General features: G+C 38.6%; 1 protein-coding gene across 1 annotated transcript in view; it reads left to right on the top strand.

Moving 5' to 3' along the window:
- serinc4 (serine incorporator 4) overlaps positions 1-22,725 on the top strand; it is a 38,453-nt gene extending 15,728 nt beyond the window's left edge. Inside the window, exons 3-12 of the mRNA XM_074665958.1 lie at positions 3,050-3,217; positions 5,520-5,698; positions 7,356-7,435; positions 8,950-9,043; positions 10,316-10,527; positions 10,802-10,897; positions 18,477-18,603; positions 18,694-18,806; positions 18,917-19,070; positions 19,147-22,725. Of these exons, the coding sequence (XP_074522059.1) occupies positions 3,050-3,217; positions 5,520-5,698; positions 7,356-7,435; positions 8,950-9,043; positions 10,316-10,527; positions 10,802-10,897; positions 18,477-18,603; positions 18,694-18,806; positions 18,917-19,070; positions 19,147-19,354 (1,431 nt within the window). The 3' untranslated portion in view covers positions 19,355-22,725. The remainder of the gene's footprint in view (positions 1-3,049; positions 3,218-5,519; positions 5,699-7,355; positions 7,436-8,949; positions 9,044-10,315; positions 10,528-10,801; positions 10,898-18,476; positions 18,604-18,693; positions 18,807-18,916; positions 19,071-19,146) is intronic.

Raw genomic sequence — 22,725 nt, 5'->3', positions numbered from 1 at the left:
ACAGGCTCCAATCATTTTATCTCTGATGACTGAAGCTCTGTTTTTCCAGTCCATTCAATAAGAAGTTGTCAGATAATCTACCCTGCGTTATCCATCAGATTATAACATGCACGTGAGGATTATTAATGTTTCTGGATTTACTGCAAAAGCATTCACAAAAACGGTGCAGAGCGGGAGATTTCTCAGCTGCTGCACATGTCATCTCTTCGTCGTCGTTTTGAAAATGGTGTGACAAAAACAGAGCTCATGTTCTGTCCCTGATCCTGCAGACAAACCTCCATCCAGACTGGGATCTGCAGAGTCCCATTCACGCTGCTGTGCGTGCAGGTTTTTCCTCCTAAGATTGAGTTCAGGATCAGCAGCGATGGGCTCACATCCAGACCTCCACAGGCAGAATCAGAACCAGCCAGATGCTGATGGACCGTTAGATTAATCTGCTGCTCGCTGATGCTCTGCCAAACTCTGCCAAACTCTGCCAAGCTCTGCCTGTCTGTGTCAAGTCGTCTGGAGCTCTGACCTCCAAACGTCTTCAGACAGCTGGAGTTTGGGCTCTTGGCTCACAGTCAGCGACACAAACTGCTCCAGTTGTGCTGGTCTGTGGAGTCTGAGAGCCGAAACATAATGCAGCCGTTCTTTGATCTACATTCTTTAGCAGACCAGCCACAGTTTCTCTCTTTCTTTCTTTCTTTCTTTCTTTCTTTCTTTCTTTCTTTCTTTCTTTCTTTCTTTCTTTCTTTCTTTCTTTCTTTCTTTTTGGTGGCTTTTTGTGTCTCCATTCAGTGAAGGCAGGAAAGAGCAGGAAGCTGTGACTTGCAGGAGAGGGGCTGCAGGTTAGAGTTGCGCGTGAGCTGACCTCTAGGTTGAACCAGCAACTTGTTTTAAGGCATTTTAAAGTATTTTTGCCTCATTTTATAAAAACACCTCAATAACTGGTCTGAAGCCATATGTCCATAAGCCCAACCCACTTGTGCAGTAGCCCCATTGGCTAACATGAAAACAGATGCATATGAGTGGATGTTTCTGACTTTTTAAAACTCTCTTTTCTTTTTCTAAACTCACCATACTTAAATATTATCTGCAACATGTCAACTATGACCCTGATTGAGGGTCATGTGAGTTCTCTTTACAACAGATGCACTGCAATAAAATGAAATCTTATCAACTGTTTTTGGCCTTTTTTAAGTAAAAATTGTCTTATTATACTTAGTGTGAGCCACATTCAATTTATCAGTCCAGAAAAATGTCTTGTTTCAAGAAAAGTTGCTTGAAACTGATACAAGTTACTTTTTTCTTGTTCCATTGGCAACATTTTTTTTCTTGTTACAAGCAATTCAGATCTAATTTTTGTCTTTAAATTACTTGAAACAAGACATTTTTCTGGACTGGTCAGGTGAAAGTGGCTCATATTGAGTCTTAAAAGACATTTTCTACTGAAGATAAGACAAAAAAAACTTGATATATTTCAGTTTTTTGCAGTGTGTTGCTGGAGTTGATGTCTTTTTTCTCTCTGTTCACCTTTAAAGTAGGTGAAGTTGTACCAGAATTATAGATGAGTACTTTTCACTTTTGAAAAGATTTGGTATCGATGCCCGGTGCCTGGCAATCGGTACTGGTACTCAGCCATACCAATTTTTACTTTTTACTTTTTTGTGTTTATGTGATAAAAGAAATATCAATTTGTTTAACGATAAAATATAAAAAAATTCAACCTAACATATTTATTCTTCAGTGAATAACCTTACAATGCTATATTCATGTCCACCAGGGAAAATCACCTACTCTTCCACTCCCTCACAGTGACAAGGATGCATTTAGGTACCTAAACATGGTACCTTTTGGTTTTATGTAAATTGGTACGTGGTACTTTTGACAGAATTTGGTCAGTACCTATAAAAGTACCTAATTCGGTACCCATCCCCAACCAGAATCCTCTGCTTCTGCTTCATTTCATGACAAATCTCACAAATATTACATTTGTAACATATCACAAAGATGTCTCATCTGATTATTTAAGGATTGTCCCTAAGAAATAAAAATTTAATCTGATAAAACTGGCTCCTCTGACTGTTAAACCAATTGAAACTGGTCACTAAAAGGTATCAGTCAAACCTTTTTTTCATTTTTTTTTCTAAAGTTACCCTCTAAAGTCTAGGTGCTACCAACGTGAGGTCGTTTTTAGGAATCTTTAGAATTCACTGTAGCTGTGCACAACAACACTCCTATGAGAAAAAAAAAAAACTGGATTTTATGCTATAATAGGTTGTAAATTCAGAAGATATTTTATTTAGGGGCATATCAAACTTTAAATCTACTCAGGCCTAACATGATCTGCAACACAGAACAAAGACCATCGCTTTATTTATACCCCTTAACAGAGCTTTGTTTCAGTCTAATATAAATTTTGGAGGTAAACAGCAAATGCAGAGTCAAATAAAGGCAGATAAATTCTACATTTGCATACAATCAGATTCATATGAGCCTGGCATACAAGTATTAGGAGGTCCTAAAAAAGAATATTTATTTATTTGTTTAACCCTTTGAAAATGCCAGCTTGCCTACCTGCTGTGTTGGATTTTTATTCATGGATTACGCCCCAAGTCCTCAAATAATGGATACAATCTGCAAGGAAGAGATATAAAAGAGGAAGCCCAGGGAAACACAAAGAAAAACATCACCTAAAGATTGTTTAAATGATGAGAAAGTAAATCAATGCATGTAAAATAACTTATCATGATGATGTAATTCTGAGCAGTGAAGCTGTTTCATGGAGTTTAAGATTAAAACTCTCTGTTTCTTGAGATTAGACTGGTTATATAATCTTTAATCTCTCTTGTGTTCCCATAAAGTTTGCTTTTTGTTGGGTTGAATCATCCTGACCTCAGTGTTTATATCCCCCCCTGGTAATAATAATCCTTCTTTTTTCTGTTTCAATGTGTGTGTTTATCTGCTCATGTTTCCTCTGATGAGTTTTGGTGTTTTAGAGTTTGGTTGGTTTTACACTGATCCTCCTTTTCGTCTCTTCGTCCCTCTTCTTCCTCCTCCTCCTCAGATCTGCTGTTGCTGTGGACCGGCTCCCTGCTCGCTCTGCTGTGCCTTCTGTCCTCCGGTCAAATCCTCCACCAGCACGCGGGTCATGTACACGTTGTTCCACATCATGAGCTGCGCCGTCTCCTGCCTCATGCTGTCCCAGACCGTCTCTGAGCTCGTCAGGGAAAACGTGAGTGGAGCTCAGTCTCAAAGTGCATGACACCAAAGAAGTAAACAACCACCTGATATAGAGCATAACTAAAACTATCAGGTGATATCTGATTGAAAACCTTTGAGGAGTCATTTTGCAAAGAGGTCATGGTGTAAAGAAACCCCAGCACAGACACAGGCCAAAAAAAAACAGCTTCAGACAATGATGCAAAGCTGAAAACCAGAGGTGATCTGTGCTTTGTTTAATTTAAATGTCCCCCATATTAACTCCTGATGCAAAATGTGATCATGAATGTTACATAATGAAAGAAAGGTCTCATCCAAACATGTACAAAGCTTAGCCAACTGAAGGATGTCTCCTGGTCAATGATTCCTCAAATCCTTAAAGGGTTAGTCCGTATTTCTACAGGAGGAGTTGTGAAGATTGACCCAGCAAAATTCAGGATGAAATATTTCATGATTAATTACATAATAAATCTAAATTTAAACTTACATTTTCTTCACTCTCAGGATCTTTTGGGTTTGCAGTCTTAAGATTTTGTTTTTCTCCTCTGAGCCCTTCTTGCAATCCAAACTCTTGGTGTTTACAAACTTAAGGCTCAAGTAGCTGGTGTCTTTAAGTGCTTTTAAATCTAAAATGAAAAACATCGTGGCTGATTCTATAAGATACCAGCGTTTTAGTTTTGTTGTTTGAACAGTTGTTTCCTGGAACCTGATTTTAATCTATTATCTTGTGTTTTATTGACTGTACTTTGTCTCTTTTTGTGGTTCTTGTCTGTAACTTTATGTGTTTTCTGCTGCCTGTCTTAGCCAGGTCTCACTTGAAAAAGAGGTTTCAAATCTCAATGGGACCAACCTGGTTGAATAAAGGTTAAATAAAAAAAGTTAAAAAAAATGAAGTTCTGACAGGAGACTGGGTGTTACACTGCAAAAAAAAAAAAAAAAAAAAAAAGAAAAGAAAAAAAGAAATCTTACCCAGTGTTTTTGTCTTGTTTTAGGTAAAAATTATCTTATTACACTCAGTATGAGCCACATTCACTTCATAAGTCCAGAAAAATGTCTGCCATAAAAAAGTCTGCCAGTAGAACAGGAAAAAAATTGCTTGAAACTAGAATAATGTCCTTTTAGAAGTAACTTTTTTCTTGTTCCATTAGCAGATTTTTTTACTTGCTACAGGCAATTCAGACCTCATTTTTGTCTTCAAATAACTTGAAACCAGACATGTTTCTGAAAAAGTCAGGTGAATGTGGCTCATATTAAGTCTAAAAAGACATTTTCTACTGAAAATAAGACATAAACACTTGATAAGATTTCATTTTTTTGCAGTGCACCCACAGGGGATCAGATCAGAAACTCAGGATAAGTCAGGGGACATGAGTGCAAAGTTTCAGATACAAATAAACAAAGTCTATACATACATGTGAAAAATGGGGTTTCATGAAGCAGTAAGAAAGTAAAAGTAAAAACAAAGAGTCAGTTTTATCGAGAAACCAAACAAGAGCAGAGCGGGAGCTCAGTTTTTAGTGGTGAAACCTTATCACAATTTACTTCTTTTAATAGACTCTGACCCAAACATTGACGTTGAAGAAAGCATACTGTAATAAAATCTACTCAGTTCCCCAAAGATCACAAAAAGAGGATCCATTTCTCAGTTTAGCATTTATTCTGGTCACAGGTTTACAGCGCTGGTCCCAAAATAATGAGCCCCAATATCCGGGAGCAATACAATTTTGTAACAATCGTTGCTACTCCTGCCCACAGCTGGTGTCAGGTTTCAGTGAGATGTGCTACCAAAGTGTGTGACTGTTGAATCAGAGCATGGAGCTAGGAGACTGGGTGAAAGTTTACACAAGGTCAAAGCAAAGAGACCTCAGACACAAGCTAGAGACAGAAGCTATCCGTCTATCTGCCAGAAAATCACACATCAACCCTGGGACTTAACAAGAACACATCATAAGACTGGATAAAATGCTAAGTTAGGTCAATTATTACAAAAATATGTAACAGTCCGTCTTATTGAGAGAACTTCCAGTGCATCACTTTGCCAACAAACCTTTAATTTAAAAAACAAACATGTTTCTGTTCCCCTTCCTGTAGCGCACTGATCAGCTCCAGCTCTGCACCTTGTTGAACCATTCAGCCCCCACTTCAGGAAAACCAAACCTTTTCCTTAAAGGCCAAATTCCTACATAACACACATATTTGAATCATATTCAGTTTTATTAAGAGGAAGAAATGAACAGTGTGCCAACTTTTCCTTCACTTTAAGGGGACTTCAGAAGCTATGTATGAAACGATTTGTGTGTTTTGGTTTCTTCCAGGTGCCTTTCCTTAACGTGGTGTGCGACCAGGCGCACGGTGGGGGCCACTGTGAGATGCTGGTGGGGTACTCAGCCGTCTACAGAGTCTGCTTCGGCACGTCTTGTTTCTACCTGATGATGGCGATCTTCCTCATAGACGTCAAGTCCAGTCAGGACTTCAGAGCGCTGATACACAACGGGTGAGTTATGAGACAGTATCCCCGAACTTCACCTCTAAATAAAGGCATTAAAACAACCAAAGTTAACCTTTGAAGATTTTTACGTAATGTTCCTGAAAGACTGCCTTCCAGAAACATCCTACAGCTCTCTTTAAATACTTCCTGGACAGAGAAAGTGTTTTCACTCTCCTCACCTGAGCCGGCCTCCTGCTCTATTTAAAGCTCTTTATTCTCACACTTTCCACTGCGATGATTAGAGGCGTGACGTCGCCCGGATTAGGATTTGTACGACTTGTCTTCTCTGCTTTAAATCTACTCACAAGACTCTTATCAGAGCGTCACTGAAAGGTTTCAGGGTCTTTGGCAGAGGTGACGGCTCTGGCTGCTCTGTGGGGGGGTCAGCGAGTGACCCAGTGCCCCACTGAGAGGCCGCATGTCCTCTTTAGCAGCAGACCATCACAGGGGCATGCTGGGATTTTATTAAAGACTCAATCTGTGGTTCTTTGGCTAAAGAGACTGCAGGTCAGGCCAGATATGTTAGACAGCATCCCTGTGCTGAAGTGTTTCTTTAAATCATCAGAAAACAGACGCATCTTTAAAGCTCCTGTGAGGAACTCTCAGTTTGTGTTGGTTTTGGCGCCCCCTATGGCTGATCTTGCCTTGTACATAGGCTGTTTTATTAAGACATCAGGATTTTTTTCCCTATCTTTTTTTTTTTTTTTTTTTTTGCACAAATGTAAAATTCTCACAGGAGCTTTAATTTTTTGTTTCCCAAGTTAAGTGATGCTGGCAACTTTTTCTGTGTCTACATTTTTGGTGAAAGGGTTTACACTGAATATTTAATGTTATCCAAGTCATTTAAAGAAGGAAAAATTAAAATGCTAGTAATTTTTTTTTTACAGACAAAGCTCATAGGTAGTGTTTTTTTATTTTGTAAAATCTTAAAATACTAGAATTCATGATTTTTTCCCTTCTGGATGTCTGTCAAGGATTCTAAATATTTCTACTGAACAACTTAACAGAGAGGAAATGGATAGAAAATAAGATAAAACACTCATTTGTAGAGGCAGTAAATGCTTTTAACTTATATTTCTCACTTTTCTACAGGTTTACAAATCCATATATCACGTTGACTTTACCAGGGTCACAAAAGGGTTACATTAGAGAAATGATAACAAATTTAGCAGTAAGAAAAACTAAATGTGAAGAATAAAAATGCCATTCCATACCAACTTTATTTATAAAGCATATTTAAAAACAACCACAGCTGTAAACAAAGTGCTGCACAGGTAGATGAAATTAAAAGGATGAAAATAGATAAGGGAAAACAGTCACATAAAAGAAAACATAGTAAAAACAACTTAAAACAAATAACAACAAATTAAAGAGAATAAAAGAAAATAAAAGGGAATAAGACCGGGCAAAGAAACTAAGTTTTGCCGAGGTTAAAAACCAAAGAATAAAAATGAATAACAATTCTAAAAAGATGTAAACAAACAACTGGAAGCTAAAACCATTAAAGCCACAAATGACAGAAATTAGAAAGAAATAAAACAAAATCTTAAAAATGAGGCGGAAAAGAGAGAAAAGTTAAAATTTTAGTCTTTGGGTTAAAACAAGTATAAAAGTTAATATTTGTTTCTGTGTCGTCTCACTCTTTCCTCTTACTGTTTGTCAGATTCTGGTTCCTAAAGTTCATCACGCTGTTGGGGACGTGCACTGCTGCCTTCTTCATCCCTACAGAGTCCTTCCTGCACGGTGAGCAGCTGTTTCTGTCAGGCTGTTTCAGAAATCTATCTGACTGAGAAAAAGAGACTTGGTGACCAGGTTTGGGTGTAACAAGTTACAGTAACGCAACTACTTTTTGGGGTAAGGAGTAGTGTAACGTGTTACTACTGAAAATATGGTAACAAAACATAGTTTTTTTTTCAGTTGGGCACTGCGTTACTTTCCCCAGGGACTGGTACTCACAATAGCACGCAGAGAGCAGTCAGTCATCATGGCATTATTGCTTTTCTTGTCAAGTGCTCAGTGGCATTTTTCAAAATAAAGAGCGCAAAATAATTACCTGTTATGTCCTCCATAGCAGAACTTAATGCAGGCCTATACACATTTAGGAAATGAGATGGGGCTCTGCCCAAAGCAAGCTCCATAAAAGTAACATTAAAGTAACGAGTAACTTGACAAGTTTCTTTCTATAGAGGGTAACTAAGTAAACTAAGGGACTACTTTTTCCAGAAGTAAAGTGTAATGAGCAAACACTACTTTTCAAAAGTAACTTCCCCAACACTGTTGGTGACTCATTACCAGAGGACATTTTTGGAAAACGATAATACAGGATAACTGGGTGTGCTGGAAGGTCTGTTGTTACAAAATCCATCAGCCTAAAATCTTGGAGATGTACCAAGACACTTGCTTGTTGTTTTGGGAGTCACACTTTAAAAAGTATTTTTCACAAAGATGAATTTTGTTATTCCTCAGCTTGAGTGTCTTAAAAGCTCAGAATTTCACGACAAACTTTGTCTTGAAGTTTATTACACTTTCTTAGACAGCAGATGGAAATTATTGAGCTACTACTAATTATTTAAGATACACCTCAATTATGATTATAAGAGCTATAACGGTTTATAATATGGAGACATGATTTTAAAATGATTAAAACAGTATTTGGAGACACTAAATGACCTTTTTTGGTTAAAATAGCTTAAATTATGTGATATTTATTCTTTTTTTTTGTAGATGGAATCTGTTAGTCTGGAAAGCACGGTCATTATTTCAAGAATATCATCACTTTAGGGAAGAAACTTATAATTTTCTCTCCTTTATGAAACCAAATTTGGAAATATTTGATCATTATTTTAACAAAAAATCTTTTTATCTTATAATCTTTTTTTTTTTTTTTTGGATAGATGGATTTGTATCAGTTTGAGCTGAAAACACTTGATTAAGGATGTTATTAAATCCACACAGATAATAAATGTGATGGTGCAGCAGTTGTTGCACTTCCCTCTGTGTCCTGCTAGAGGGCGGCAGAGATCTGCTCCTGAATTCAACCTCCATTCCGACTCCTCTGTGAGTTATTGGATCGTAAATCTCTGCAGCGTGGTTCCTCTTTGTTTTGGAACAATAAATCTGTAGATGATACAAGTCTGAGATCAGAGCGTTGGATGATTTACAGCTCTCCCTCTCGTTCTTTTTCTGTTCTTTCTCATCCCTCTGTCGCTTCACTGAAATAAATCAAACTCATCTTTTCCTCCCTATCTCTTCCTCAGCGTGGCATTATGTTGGTGTGGTGGGAGGATTTGCCTTCATCCTCATCCAACTCATCCTCATCACGGCTTTTGCACACACCTGGAACAAGAACTGGTGAGTCAGAGAGTCAGAATAAGAAACTATCATAACTGGGTCAGTTTGGATTTATAGGGCTTTAAATCCTGACATGGAAAGTATCTAAAATTTGGACAAGAAACTAAGATAGATCAAAGGAAATAAAGACACTTTCTGTTTTAGAGAAGATTCTGATGTTACCTGTTTGCAGCATCTAAAAGTTTAGAGAGTAGATCTGTGTAAACGGCTGAAGAACTTTCATAGACATAGAGAGATAATATCCCCCACACACAAAGCCGTCTTCATTTAAACCTGTACCTGCCTTCAGCAAAACTTTATCACTGATCATCAGTGACTAATCTCACTGGCTCTCTTGTGTCTGAATGGGATCAAAGCTCTGCAGCCAGATTCAACATGTGGAGGATTAACCGAAGGAAAACAGAAACAAATGTCGCAGCAGAAGATTCATGCTCAACGTAATGAAACAACAGATTTTATGATCACATTTGGATCACATCCCTGGGTCGGTCGGTAAACTCCTCAAAAAGGTCTGTTCCAAAAATAATAATGCAAGATATGTGTAAAAATGCAAGATTTCTATGAAAATGCTCTGACACAGGAATCATCAGTTTTTACTCTTTCTGAAAAATCATCTTTTTGTCGAGTCGTGTTTCAGACAGGATAACAACATGTTATTTAAGGCCCCTATCATATAAACATCCAGACTGCGGCCTGGTCCTCATCTGGAGACGACACTCTGTCTCTTCATTGTGATGACGGATTCGTCTCCTGCCCTCCATCACTTTGTGAATCACACAGATTGAATTCAGCACCGCCCGCCTCATCCGTCCCAACATCTGGAGCTGTGATCCACATTTTAAGAGTTCATGGCTTTAATTTCAATTTGCATGTTTGTGGTTAAATCCTCTGGTTCTTTGGGATGATTTTCATTTACAGAAATCGTTTCTGTCAGCTTTTATTTGAATCATATTTTTTAATATTGACTCACTCTCTGTAAGAGACGCTTAAAGAGGGTCTTAATCTTTCACAGAAAAGGGTGAGACGATCAGATCAGGGCAGGAGCTTTCTCTTTTGTCAAATCGCTGTGACACTTGAGTCTAAAGCTGGATCCAACAGTTATTGTTTTTGTTTGGGCTTTTACAGTTTGGGCATCCATGAGCCAGATTTTTTGTATATTTAAGTCATGATGCAATTTCTTAGAAAGGTGCAGGAAAATGTCCAGGAAACTTGAAGAATAAAGCGTGTCCTTGCAGGGTGTCATTCTCTGTTCTCTGTCTCCTCCTCTCTCAGGCTGACTGGTGCGGCAGAAAACAAGCGCTGGTACCTGGCGGTGACGTGTGCCACCCTCTTCTTCTACACAATCGCCACCATGGCCTTCACCTTCATGTACAAGTACTACACACACCCCATCGCCTGTCACTTCAACAAGGCTCTGCTGTGGATCAACCTGGGACTCTGCGGCCTCATGTCCTTCATAGCTGTCACGCCGTGCGTGAAGCAGAGTGAGTCGATGAAACACGTTTGCTCGTCTGTCACTGACTCTCGCCTGTGAAATAACACTTAGAGCATCTCCAGTCGTGCAAACTTCCTCCTGTTAAAACCAGCGCTGCTGCAGATAATAATAATTAGAGCAAAGCTAATATCATCTCTTACTCCCTGAGTGCAGGTCTGCACATGTTTGGGTTTTATTATTGGGACATGCAGCTGCTGCAGAAGACGACTGAGGACATTAATTCAGGTTTTCATGTTGGACTATCTGTTTCTCTGTCTGTGCAGAGCAGCCACGCTCCGGACTCCTCCAGGCCTCCATCATCAGCTGTTACGTCATGTACCTGACTTTCTCCGCGCTGTCCAGCCGCCCGCCAGAGAAAAGTAAGCTCACCAAGCTGACACAGAGCAGAAACACGGACACAGGCCTCTGCAGCTCCTCTGAGACGCTCAGCTCTGGTCTCTGTTCAGGGTCAACACTGACACACCGACCGCTAACACAGACACACTCAGAGACAACTTCAGAGCTCTTATGTAACATGAAATTAGGTGAATGAGACCCTCCAAGAAGTATTTTACCCAGAAGATGGTGGAACCCCGAGCTAAAGGCTAATTAGCCTTTAGCTCGGGGTGTATCACTGTATAACAGTGGGGCTAAACTGTTTGTGCTAAAGTCCATTCCAACCCACAGTCAGCAGTTATTCTGCAGTGGTCTGTTCAAACTTGAGAGTCTATCAATAAAATGAAGAGTGAGGTTACGTTAGCTCTGATTGGTAGATGTCTGACAGGACATAACCAGGATTTACTAACGTTACACATTACAGACATGTCTTGGAGCACTGCTACTAAACTACATACAAACTGACAGTGTTTCCTTGTTGTCTCGTTAACCTAGAGATACGTTGGGGCTGCCGATAGCACTACATATAGCCGGCTGCTACAATGTTTGCTTGATGTCACGTTTCAAACAGTGGCACTACATAGCTGTACTGATAAATACCTTACCTTTGTTTTGATCCGATCTCCATTTAAATCCAAAACAAACACATGACTCACTAAAAGTAATTTACGACAGTGTGCAGAGACCCAAGGTGGCGCGAGTGCAATCAAAACAGATCCTCCTCATAGCATCTTTAAGTCACAATCACCAGAGCAGAGCTAATGCTTGTAGCTAACTGGATTTTTAACTCCACATGGAGGAGATAGAGCTACACATCTGCACGGAAACTCCTCATTGTTGAACGCACAGAAATCACTCTCAAAAGAGGGTTTAAACCTGGGGTAAAGACCCATCTAACAGATGCACATGCTCAGCAATCCTTTGAGATTTATACAAAATGCACTGGGTCTGTGTCTGAAATCACAATCTTTGCTGCAACAGGATAAAAATCCACTGTATTTTTACTTAGATATTAAAAAATACACTTTCTTACCACTTTTTTTGAGTGAAAAACTTAGTCTTGCCTTGACAAGAAATACGCCAGGTATTGAAAAATTGCCGTAAGCACTTTTCCATTTTTATTTGTTTTTAAAAGATGATTCCTTGTTTTTCTCTTCGAATAACACTTATTACTTTGCCTTTTTCTGTCTTTTACTCCTCAAAGTCTTTATGAAATGAGGAGCAAACAGAGTGACAGCTCTTTATTGGACCTAAACTCATCAACATGCATCAATCTGAATTTATCTTTTCATTTTTATTACCTGACAAAAGCCTCTTCTTATAAAATTAATCAAAATATCTTCTTCAGCACTTCATCATCCCATCCTGCTCTGACTTAAGAGCCCACACACACACTCACACACACACCAACAGACACACACTCATGATAAAATCCTCCATAATTTACCTTTAACTGCCTCATAATGACTCACCTGTTGGCTCCAGGTAAGACAAAGAGGCTCCACATGACTGAGATATTAGTGCAGCAGCTTGTCAGAGGCCCCCTGTCTTATCCAGGGTTTACATCTTAATGGCATGCATGCAAACATGGACGTACACACACACACACTCACACACACACTCACAGATAATCTGGGATGAGATGTGCTCTGACATGCTGCCTGCTGGGCTGGTGGCCTGTGGTGAGGGCAGACTGAAGGATATTTGTTTCACATTCCTCATGGATCCATTGACAACATAATAATAGAGGAGCACAAACTTGGCAGCGTCATTACATATGTTCTCACAGCGGATGAACAGATAAAGTGCAACATAGTGTTCAGATCTGCCGGGAAAGACTTATTTATCAGGATGTGTTCGGGGTCAGATGAGACCAGAAGTTTGAGCACAAACAAACGAAACAGGGTGCAGAAATAAGCTGTTTACAGTCTGCTGTGGAGGATATTTGTTGGTGCATGTGGTGTGTTGACTGGGTAGACGCTGAAATTGGCTGCAATGGCAGGAAATGTTTCTGTGATGCAAAATAGAGATGAGGATTGAGTTTGAGGTGTAGAGATACAGCTCCTCCTCTGACGTCTTTCGTTTGCAGCATCTCAACAATCACAATGCAGAAAAAATGGATATTTCTGCATAAAACAGACAAAAGTTTTTGTTCGGGTTGTTTTTTTAAGGTATCAAACTGACTGGTGTGATGCTTTGATGCCACTTTTTAAAAGAGCAAGACAATTATAGTTATTTTGTGTCTCTTGCGGTCATTTTGCGTCTCTTTACGGTTAATTTGCAAACATGGTTACTGGCTACAGCTACTGTGTGATTCTTCTTGTTTTATGTGATTTTACCTCATTATAGGTGCGTTTTTCATCATTCCTTCCCCCTTAGTCATTGTGTTGTGTGTCTGTGTAGTATATCAATATATAATTGTAGAAAAAAGAAGCATTTTGCTGTTGCTTTTAGTCTTTTGCAGTGACTTTAGTGTTTTAAACTACCCATTTTTGTTTGCATATCTTGATGAGGTTTGTTTTTTTTTTGTTTTTTTTTATGTTGGTGTTTTTTTTCCCTTTCTGGTCATTCTGCATCTTTGAGTTTCTCGTAATCTTTAGTGTTTCATTTAGTTGTGTGTCTTTCTGTTCTTGTATCATTTCCAGTCATATCCCTCATAAACTATTCTTGGTCAATTCTATGATGGCATGCAGGTGTCAGACAATTAGTAAAAGCCCCGACACAATGAAAGTACAACCACAACAGAGGTCAAAAGAGATCGGTTCTCCCCAACGGACACAGAAAAGCTGTGACATTAGTAAAGTGTTGTTTTTAACTTCAATTATGATATTGTAGGGTTCTCGAAAAGATCTTGAAGAGATCTTGTAAGGTTGTCAAATAGATCTTTAAAGTTTCTCTAATGATTAAATGAAGATGCCATAAAAAGTTGCAAAGATCTTGAAAGATCTGGAAAAAGTTTCTAATAAGATTTGATGAAATTCTCGTGAAGATCATGTATGGTTCTTGAAAGATCTCAAAAAGATCATGAAATGTACTAGAAGAAATCTTGAAGACATCTTGAAAAGTTTCTCAAAAGATTTAATGAATATGTCGTAAAAGTATTGTAAAGATCTTAAAAGGTTTCTGATGAGTTTCAATGAAGAACTCGTGAAAATCTTGAAAGGCTCTCGAAAAAATCTTGAAAAAAGATCTGGTTAAGATCTTGAAAAGATCTCACATGGATCTTGAAAAGATCTTGAGCAGGTCTTGAAACGTTTTTGTAAAGATATAAAGCTCTTTTCAAGATCTCGAGAAGAGCTTGTAAATATTTTTGAAAATATCCTGAAGAGAATTTGAAAAGTGTCTGTTACTCTGATCTCAAAAAGTTTTTGTAAAGATTTCATAAAGATCTTTTAAAGATCCCCAGAAGATCTTGCAAAGATCTCAAAGATATACTGAAGAGATCTTAAAAAGTGGCTGTAAGTGGCTGACTAGAACAGGGTGCGATGTTGAGGAGGGATCAGATGTGAAGATCTCGAAAACCTCTAAAAAAGTTTCTAAGACTTAATGAAGATGTCATAAAGATCTCATAAATATCTTCTAAATATCTTGAAAAATCTAGAAAAGATTGTTAAAAGTTTTTGTTTTAGTAAAGATTAAGTGAAAACCTTGTTAAGATCTTGTAAAGATTTCATGAAGATCTCGTTGATATAGCTTTGTAGGTGTCCACCTTGTGATATCCTTCGTGGTTCTTTTTATTTCTATATTTACTGGTACTGTGTCATCATAAATTTTGCATCACAAATCAGTCGTATCATTGGCATTATAGCTTTATTTCTCATAGCTGAAGTTAAAAAAGGAAAAAATACTTAACTTATTTTTTCAACTTTTGTGTGTCTGTTAGGATAGCTGACCTTTGTTGACTTCCATTGAATTCAGATTCTCTGTGTGCTGGTCAAAGTTTCTCATCAAACTCAGTACTGCAAGTACTGCAAGCAAAAAAGAAGAACTAAATTATTATCAATGCAAAAAAAGCTTAGAATACAGCAAGAAAGATGTCTTTTTGAAACAGTAAAGCTTGCATACATTAGTGTTGTATCAGCATCTATTTTCACGCAGGGTTAGTTCTTTTAATTTTTTGTTTGTAACTTTTCAGAATGACATTTTAGGGCCACCTTTTGGGGTTAAAAAAAGAATATGAAGATTTAAAGTTTTACATTTGTGAGAATAAAGTCAAAAGTTTAGTCTTTGCTTCACTTATTGCATTTTATTTTTAAGGGGCAGATCACAAGAGTAGCTTATAAATTGATTAACCCGAGCCTGAAATGACGACTCCTGTTTCATGTAACTGCAACTTCAGTGTCCAAAGATTATAACTTTATTCACTCCAGATTTAATTAGGCAAATTCTTTTTTTTATGTTTTAGGTTTTTTTTGTCTTGTAATATTACAACTTAAATCTTAAAATTTATGGCGACTTCTTTTACAGCCCTAAATTTTCCATCGTGTAATATCTCTAATTTTGTTATAATGAGATGTTTTGACTCATAATGGGATAAAAATACTAGAGTGTTTTTGCAGTGTATCTGCAGATGTCCACAGAGGCCCATAGGTGTGTGAGTATGCGTCTTCAGTATGTGTGTGTACAGTAACAGGAGGTGTGTGTATGTGTGTGTATGTGAGTCCTGGGGCAGTGCAGGACATTGTAGCAACACGTTGAGAAAATATGCACTCTTAGTCTGTTATAAAAACACCTTTTCACTTCAGACTGTGAACCACACACACATACACACACACTTATACATTACCACACGCACACAGCCTGACACACTCCACTGCTCTGCAATATTTAATTTCCACCTACTGTTGCTGAGTTTCCTTTTTCAGCTGCTTTAATTCACGGGTGCATCACCTGTCATGGTTACATTGCCAGCGGGAATGTGTGTGTGTGTGTGTGTGTGTGTGTGTGTGTGTGTGTGTGTGTGTGTGTGTGTGTGTGTGTGTGTGTATGTGTGTGTGTGTGTGTGTGTGTTCCAGACGCAGAGATCTCCATCCTCTTTACCGTCTTCTCTCTTGTTTGCCTCGTCTGTCCCTGGAAGGCTTAAACTGCTTGATTACCTCACCATAATACACACACACACACACACACACACACACACACACACACACACACACACACACACACACACACACACACACACACACACACACACACACACACACACACACAAACACACACACACACACACCAAAAAGGAAGAATTAGTTCAAAGTGCAATCCAAAAGCCACCTAGAGCAGGACATGCCCCCCTCTTCCTTGACGGCTCTTGACCCAAGTGTGTGTCGTGTGTGTGTGTGTGTGTGTGTGTGTGTGTGTGTGTGTGTGAGTGTGTGAGAGTGTGAGTGTGTGAGTGTGTGTGAGAGGGAGAGAATATGATAATCCTAGTCCTGTAATTAGCTGGTGTTTTCATTGTGCTCAGGTTGCTTTCCTCCACGACACACAAACATTAAACCTCTCAGGAATCCATGGTCGTCTGAAACGCCTATTGGTGTTTCTGTACGTGTGTGTGTGTGTGTGTGTTTGTGAGTGTCCTCGTGATGTCCATGTATTGGCCGCAGAGATTGTCCAGAGGCTGAGTTCATGGTTGAGAAAGCCAGCAGGGACAGTGCAGCTGAGACCCCCTTTAACAGGAAAGAGAGGAATTTCCCAGGAAATGAAACGAAGGAGAAAAAAATGCAGAAAGTGACTCAACACTTGACCTCCACATGACCTTCATGTGACACCCTTTCTCTGTGGGGCCGCTGTGGAAAAAGGAAAAAGCCTGATTTCCGAAAAAAGAGAAAGTCATTAAGATATTCACAAGATACATTCCCCAAAATCCTTCGTTCAAATTTTTCTGAGACTCCTGATTCTGTATCTCTCTCCTCTTTCTCGTCGTGCCTGTAAAACCTCTGTTTAATGCGTCTCTGAGGGTCAAAGTGAGGGTTTGTTTAAAGGGCTACTTTGGTGTCCCATCCCATAAACTGCCTTCTGACTGAGAGACAACAGACCTCACCACAAAGCCACAGCTGTCCCTCCTCACATTTCTTCTCATGTTTTATATCCAAGTATTTTTTAAATGGTTGTTTAAATCCCTCAAAGACATTAAATGATAAGTAAGAATAAACTATAACACAATACACTTACTGTAATATCAAACCCATGGCCATTTGATATGATGATACTACACAATACAAATAAACATAATATGGTGGGATAATATATGATTCTTAAGAACAGATCTTGAAAAGTTTAAGTAAGGATTTCACAAAGATCTCAATAAGATTTTGAAAAGATCCTGTAGTGATCTTGAAAACTTTCCCTCAAAGATTTAATAAAGATGTCATATAGGTGTTGTAAAGATCTCTAGAAGATCTTGAAAAGTGTCTGTTAAGATTCAATGAAGATCTTGTAAGGTTTTTGAAAAGATCTCAAAGATATTACAAAAATATCTTAAAGAGATCTTGAAAGGTTCCCTAAAGATTTAATGAAGATGTCAGATCTCAAAAGATCTTGAAAAGTTTCTCTAAAGATTTAATGACCTCATGAAGATCTTTTACGGTTCTGGGAAAGATCTCCTAAAGATCTGGAAAAGTGACTAAGATTTTATAACAATGTCATAAAGAGATTGAAAAGTTTCTACAATTAAATGAAAATCCCCAAAAGATCTTGTGAGGTTCCCAAAAAGATTACAAAAAGATCTTGAAAAGATCTTGAAAAGATCTTGAAAAGATCTTGAAGCGTTTCTTCACAGATTTGATGCAGATGTCAGATCTCAAAAGATATTAAAAAGTTTTTTGTTAAGATTTAGGGAAGATCTCATGATTATCTTTTAAGGTTCTGGGAAATATCTTGCAAAGATTTCAAATGATTTAATGTTGATGCCATAAAAAAGGTTGTTAAGACCTTGAAGAGATCTTAAAAGGTTCCCTAAAGATTTAATAAGATGTCAGATCCCAAAAGATCTTGAAAAGTTTCTTTAAAGATTTAATGCAGATGTCAGGTCTCAAAAGATCTTAAAAAGCTTCTGTTAAGGTTTAAGGAAGCTCTCATGATGATATTTTTTTAAAAGATCTTGAAAAGATGTGAAAGCATTTTATGTTGATGCCATGAAAAAGGTTGTTAAGATCTTGAAAAGATCTTGGAAAGTTTCTGTTAATATCCAGTGCAGATCTCTCGAAGATCTTGTAAGGTTCTCGAAAAGATCTCCGAAGATCACGAAAAGATCTTGACGAGATCTCCAAGTTTCTGTTATGATTTAATAAAGATCTTGAAAGGTTCTAGAAATGATCTTGAAAAGATCATGAAAGATCCTGTAAAGTTCTGATATGAATCTCGAAAAGATCTCGAACAGAGATAAAATGTAACACATTACTTTTACCGTAAACCTGCTCCATGGCCAAGCGATTTAATTTGATATGTTGATACCACACGATTCAAAACAACATAATGTAATGGGATAACATGGTTGCTGCATTAAAATGTCACTCAGTATGATTCTGTATGATGATTTAACTAATGGTGCTGTCTTCTTCTCTCTGTCAGTTGTGTATCAGGGCATGAACATGACCGTCTGCTACCCCAGTGTGGGCCAAGATGGCATCCAGAACGAAGGCAACGCTGTGGCCATAATCGGAGCGTTCATCATGTACTGCTGCGTCCTCTTTGCGTGGTGAGTGAACTCCTCTGTTACTGTCAAACAACTCAACTTTTTACAGCTCCATCAGTGTCTGAGCACATGTTTCTCACCTCATATCCTCAGTAATGAAGCCTCCTACCTAGCCGAGGTGTTCGGTCCCTTTTGGATGATCAAAGTTTACCGTTATGAGTTCCAGAAAGCCACCTGCTGCTTCTGCTGCCCCGAGGAGGACGAGGGTGCGTACTGAGAGTGTGAACTGTATCACTTCCTAAACCTTCATCACCTGTAGGTGCTGTTTTTGCTCTGATGTGAGACATCCTGAGTTTATTATACCGTCTTTTTTCAGCTGACGAGGAGTTTGTGATTGACGATGAGAACAAAGGCTGTCAGAAGGTCATCCACAACGAGACCCAGAGAGTGGCTTACAGCTACTTCTTCTTCCATTTCGTCTTCTTCTTGGCGTCGCTGTACGTCATGATGACCCTCACCAACTGGTTCAGGTGAGTAAAGGTTACTCAAACATAGTGTGTGTGTGTTTTTACCTGATGGAGCTAATCTGTGCGGTTCCTCCTGCAGCTACGAGTCTGCCGTGTTGGAGACCACTTTCACTCACGGCAGCTGGTCGACCTTCTGGGTGAAGATGTCGTCGTGTTGGGCTTGTGTCATCCTCTACCTGTGGCTGCTGCTGGGGCCTCTGTGCAGCTGTCAGCCTGAATCCAGGCCGCGGCGCTCACGCATCAAACGCCGCTCAGCCTCCTCCCGCCACGTCTCCGTCAGCGTCTGATACTCTCTGTGAGCGGCTGATCAGGACAGGGCGTGATGTTGGCGAGGGATCAGAGCTACCCCCGATTCAAGAGGGGGACTCTCAGGATGGATCAAAGTCAAGGGTCAAAGACTCACGGAGCTGTGAGATGGACCAATCAGAAGGCTCAGAGCTTGTGTATTCAGCTCTGATGTCACAGGCTGAAACCAACCAGAAACAAGGACCTGGATGTTTTCTAGAAACACACTTACAGTATGAATTGCCAAAGGGATCAGAAAGAGGGCGCCGTCTCTCTGTACGATACGGGAATTACAGTAAGTAGGTGTAAAAAATGGGAACTGAAGTTTTATTCTGTATTTTTAGTCATATTTGAGTTAAATGTTTAGATTTTTATATCATAACTGAGGAGGAATTCTACATTTTTGCTTTTATACTGCGGCACATTCCTACTGAGTGTTTGTTTTCTGGTGAATAATCTGCTTTATGAAAAGAAAATACTGTTATTCCCATGATCTGTCATGGAAGGAGATGGCTCGGCTTGGAAACAGTAAACTTTAGACCTCTGGAAGCAAAGTGAGACATTTATAAAAGCTCTCTCTTATAAACAGTGATAATCTCGTGTCCTGAATGTAACCTGAAGTGTTCAGGATCCTGGGAATAACAGATGATCTTTTATTAGTCTCTCTGCATCTTTATACGCTTGTGAATCTGACGTGCTCAGTGACAGAGGGTCTGACAGAGCGACTGAAGGCAGCTACAGTGAAACATATGATGTTCTTTAAAGCTCAACACAAGACGTGTGTTCAACTGGAGCAAAATATCCCTTAACAAGAGAAACTGGAGCTCCACTGTGATTGGATATTTAAGACTGACAATGTTTTTAAAAGGGAAAATGCTCCAGTTATGGATAAAAGAGGCGGATACTTTTAATTTTAAGTTGGTTTTATAAACAGTAGACCATTATAACTTTGATTAGAAGCCAATTTTGAGACGATTTCACTATGCAAAAGAGCTCACTTCCTAAAAAAACCCTATGAAAGATATTTCACATTACTTTGCATTTTCATCCATTATCGAGCACAGCTTGCTCTGATGCTGGATCACTGCAAAAACTCAAAACTCAGCCAACGTTTTTTTATTTCTTCTTATTAGACTTGATATGAGCCATAGTCACCTATAACCCCTATATGACATATTCAAAAATACTATGAGCTAAAATTAAGACTTGAGATTCTTAAAATGAGTTCAGTCAGGACCACTTTGTCAAAATAATCTTTATTAAGTTGCACAGTTTCATTTGCCCGTATGGTTCTGTTCTGGGACTCCCTGCTCTTCCACGTGCTTGCGTGGAAAGCCTGAGGCAGGAAGAACGCACCTTCCTGCCCATCACGAGCCATCGTGAATGGCAAAAGCAGGGAGCGCAGCAGCAGCAAAACTAAAAACCCCAACAGAGCAGAGCAATTGGCATGAATATATTGACAGAAGGAGGTGGGGAGGAGGTGGGTTGCAAAATGCCAGCAGAGGAAGCAGGAAGGAGGTTGGACTAGAGCTGTTTAAATAGCCCGCTCTGAATGCAGTTTTCTAATAGGAGGCAGACACAGGAGTCAGCCGAGCAATCAGCTGATCTGCACAGATGATGACAGCTAAGTTGTTAGAGCTTGACTTTGTGGCCTGTCTGAACTAACGATACGCTTGACTGAAAAAAATCTCCTAAGGGAATAAGGAAAAAAAAAAATTTTTAAGTGTTTGAATCAAGTTTAGTTTCCTATCCCATTGTAAGATTCTTCTTCTCATTAAAAACAACAAAGGTGTCATTTTTGACTTGAAATAAGACATTTTATTGAACTGAAATATGAATGTGGTTTATAGTATAAATAAATCACAATTCATAATAAGACATTTTTAATAAAGTAATTTAAAAAAATGGCACAATATCTAAACCAATCACTAAGCTTTGTTGCTGTATTTTATGTTGTTGACATTTACAGAGCCCTCAAAGTCCTGCAAAGGTGCAAATAAGTGTCTTATGTACCTGAGATAAGTCACTCGTGAGCAGTTATTTGCGCTCTCTCTTGCCATGAATGGAAGAAGTGGATGAGTGGATGAACTCGACATAAGCATTTCCTTTCTGTCCTTAACATGCCTATTTTTCAGATTATATATGACCTGTAAAGGACTACAAATCAAAATTATTCTTATGCCTAACTCATTAGTATGCACTGTCTCTTTAAATAAATTGATCTATAAATAACAACAAACACTTATTAGAACTCTTGCAGCTTAAAATGTAGTGTGATAAAATCATTGTCGCACCAAAGAGAAGAATAATAAGTTGAAGGAGATAAAATTACTCTACAGAAAAAAATATTTAGGTGCAATTAGTAAATTTGGGAGTTCTCTGAAACATAGAATATGGTCAAATGTTATTGCGACCATGAAAATCTAACTCATTCAACGTTTTTAATGTTGCTTATAACGTGTCAACACAACATGGGGCGCATCCCTCAACTCTTACCAGCAGAGGGCGTGTATTTCACAGACAAAACACATGTAACACTGTTGTTAATTTCATCATAATCAATATTCGAATAATGACTTTTGAGTATGAAGATAAACTGTACTCAGAAGTTTTATCTTTTTTACAAAAGATGAACGGAAATTTCATTTGCAGGGCTTCAAGGGCTGCAGATCCTTCCTGCTAGCGGTGATAGAGTACACGTAACTGTAACGAACCTTTTCGCACAGCATGTTTTGGTTTGGTGCCAAAATGATGAACGTCAGCATCATCATGAATTAATTATGTGACTCTGTATATTTCCCCATGATGTGGAAAATAATTCGCTGAACTTCTGTCACTGATAAGAATATCTGGCTGTAAGTCCTTCTCCGGTTTTGTTACAATACTTTGAAAATGGTCGAAAAGATTAAATCTGAGCTGTAAGATTCTTGTGTACCATTACACCTCTACTTCCTACATAGACAATAATTCTGATTTATCTTGATGGGTTACTTTTAGCCTGATGATGATAGCTGCTTTATTTATTTGCAAGCGCGTCTCATGTTGTTGCTTTACAGAACATCATTCTCTCGTCTAAATAGTATTCTTTCTTGTTTACATTTTGTTGTGCTTGTTTTTTTTCCTCCATTTAAAAAAAAATCAAAACCAAGAGTGCTGAAAGAAAAACTTAAATCCATGTCCCAAAGGGGCAGAAGAAGTTTTCTATCTCATGCCTTCAGATGAAGTAGTGGTGTCTGCAGGATGTTGAAGAAAAGCGTGAAATAGCCCTTTATTCTTGATCTGTTTATGTTGATGTTGAGGGACACTGAGCCGAGGGTCTGTGATGACTTCCCCGTACAGTTAATGAGCAGTAAACTGGCTCTGTCATATTAAA

The sequence above is a fragment of the Halichoeres trimaculatus genome, unplaced genomic scaffold, assembly GCF_033239565.1.
Source record: "Halichoeres trimaculatus isolate MK-OKI-2021-1 unplaced genomic scaffold, fHalTri1.1 fHalTri1_scaffold_3, whole genome shotgun sequence".
In the NCBI taxonomy this organism is placed as follows: Eukaryota; Metazoa; Chordata; class Actinopteri; order Labriformes; family Labridae; genus Halichoeres; species Halichoeres trimaculatus.
This window is presented reverse-complemented; position numbering and strand designations above follow the sequence as displayed.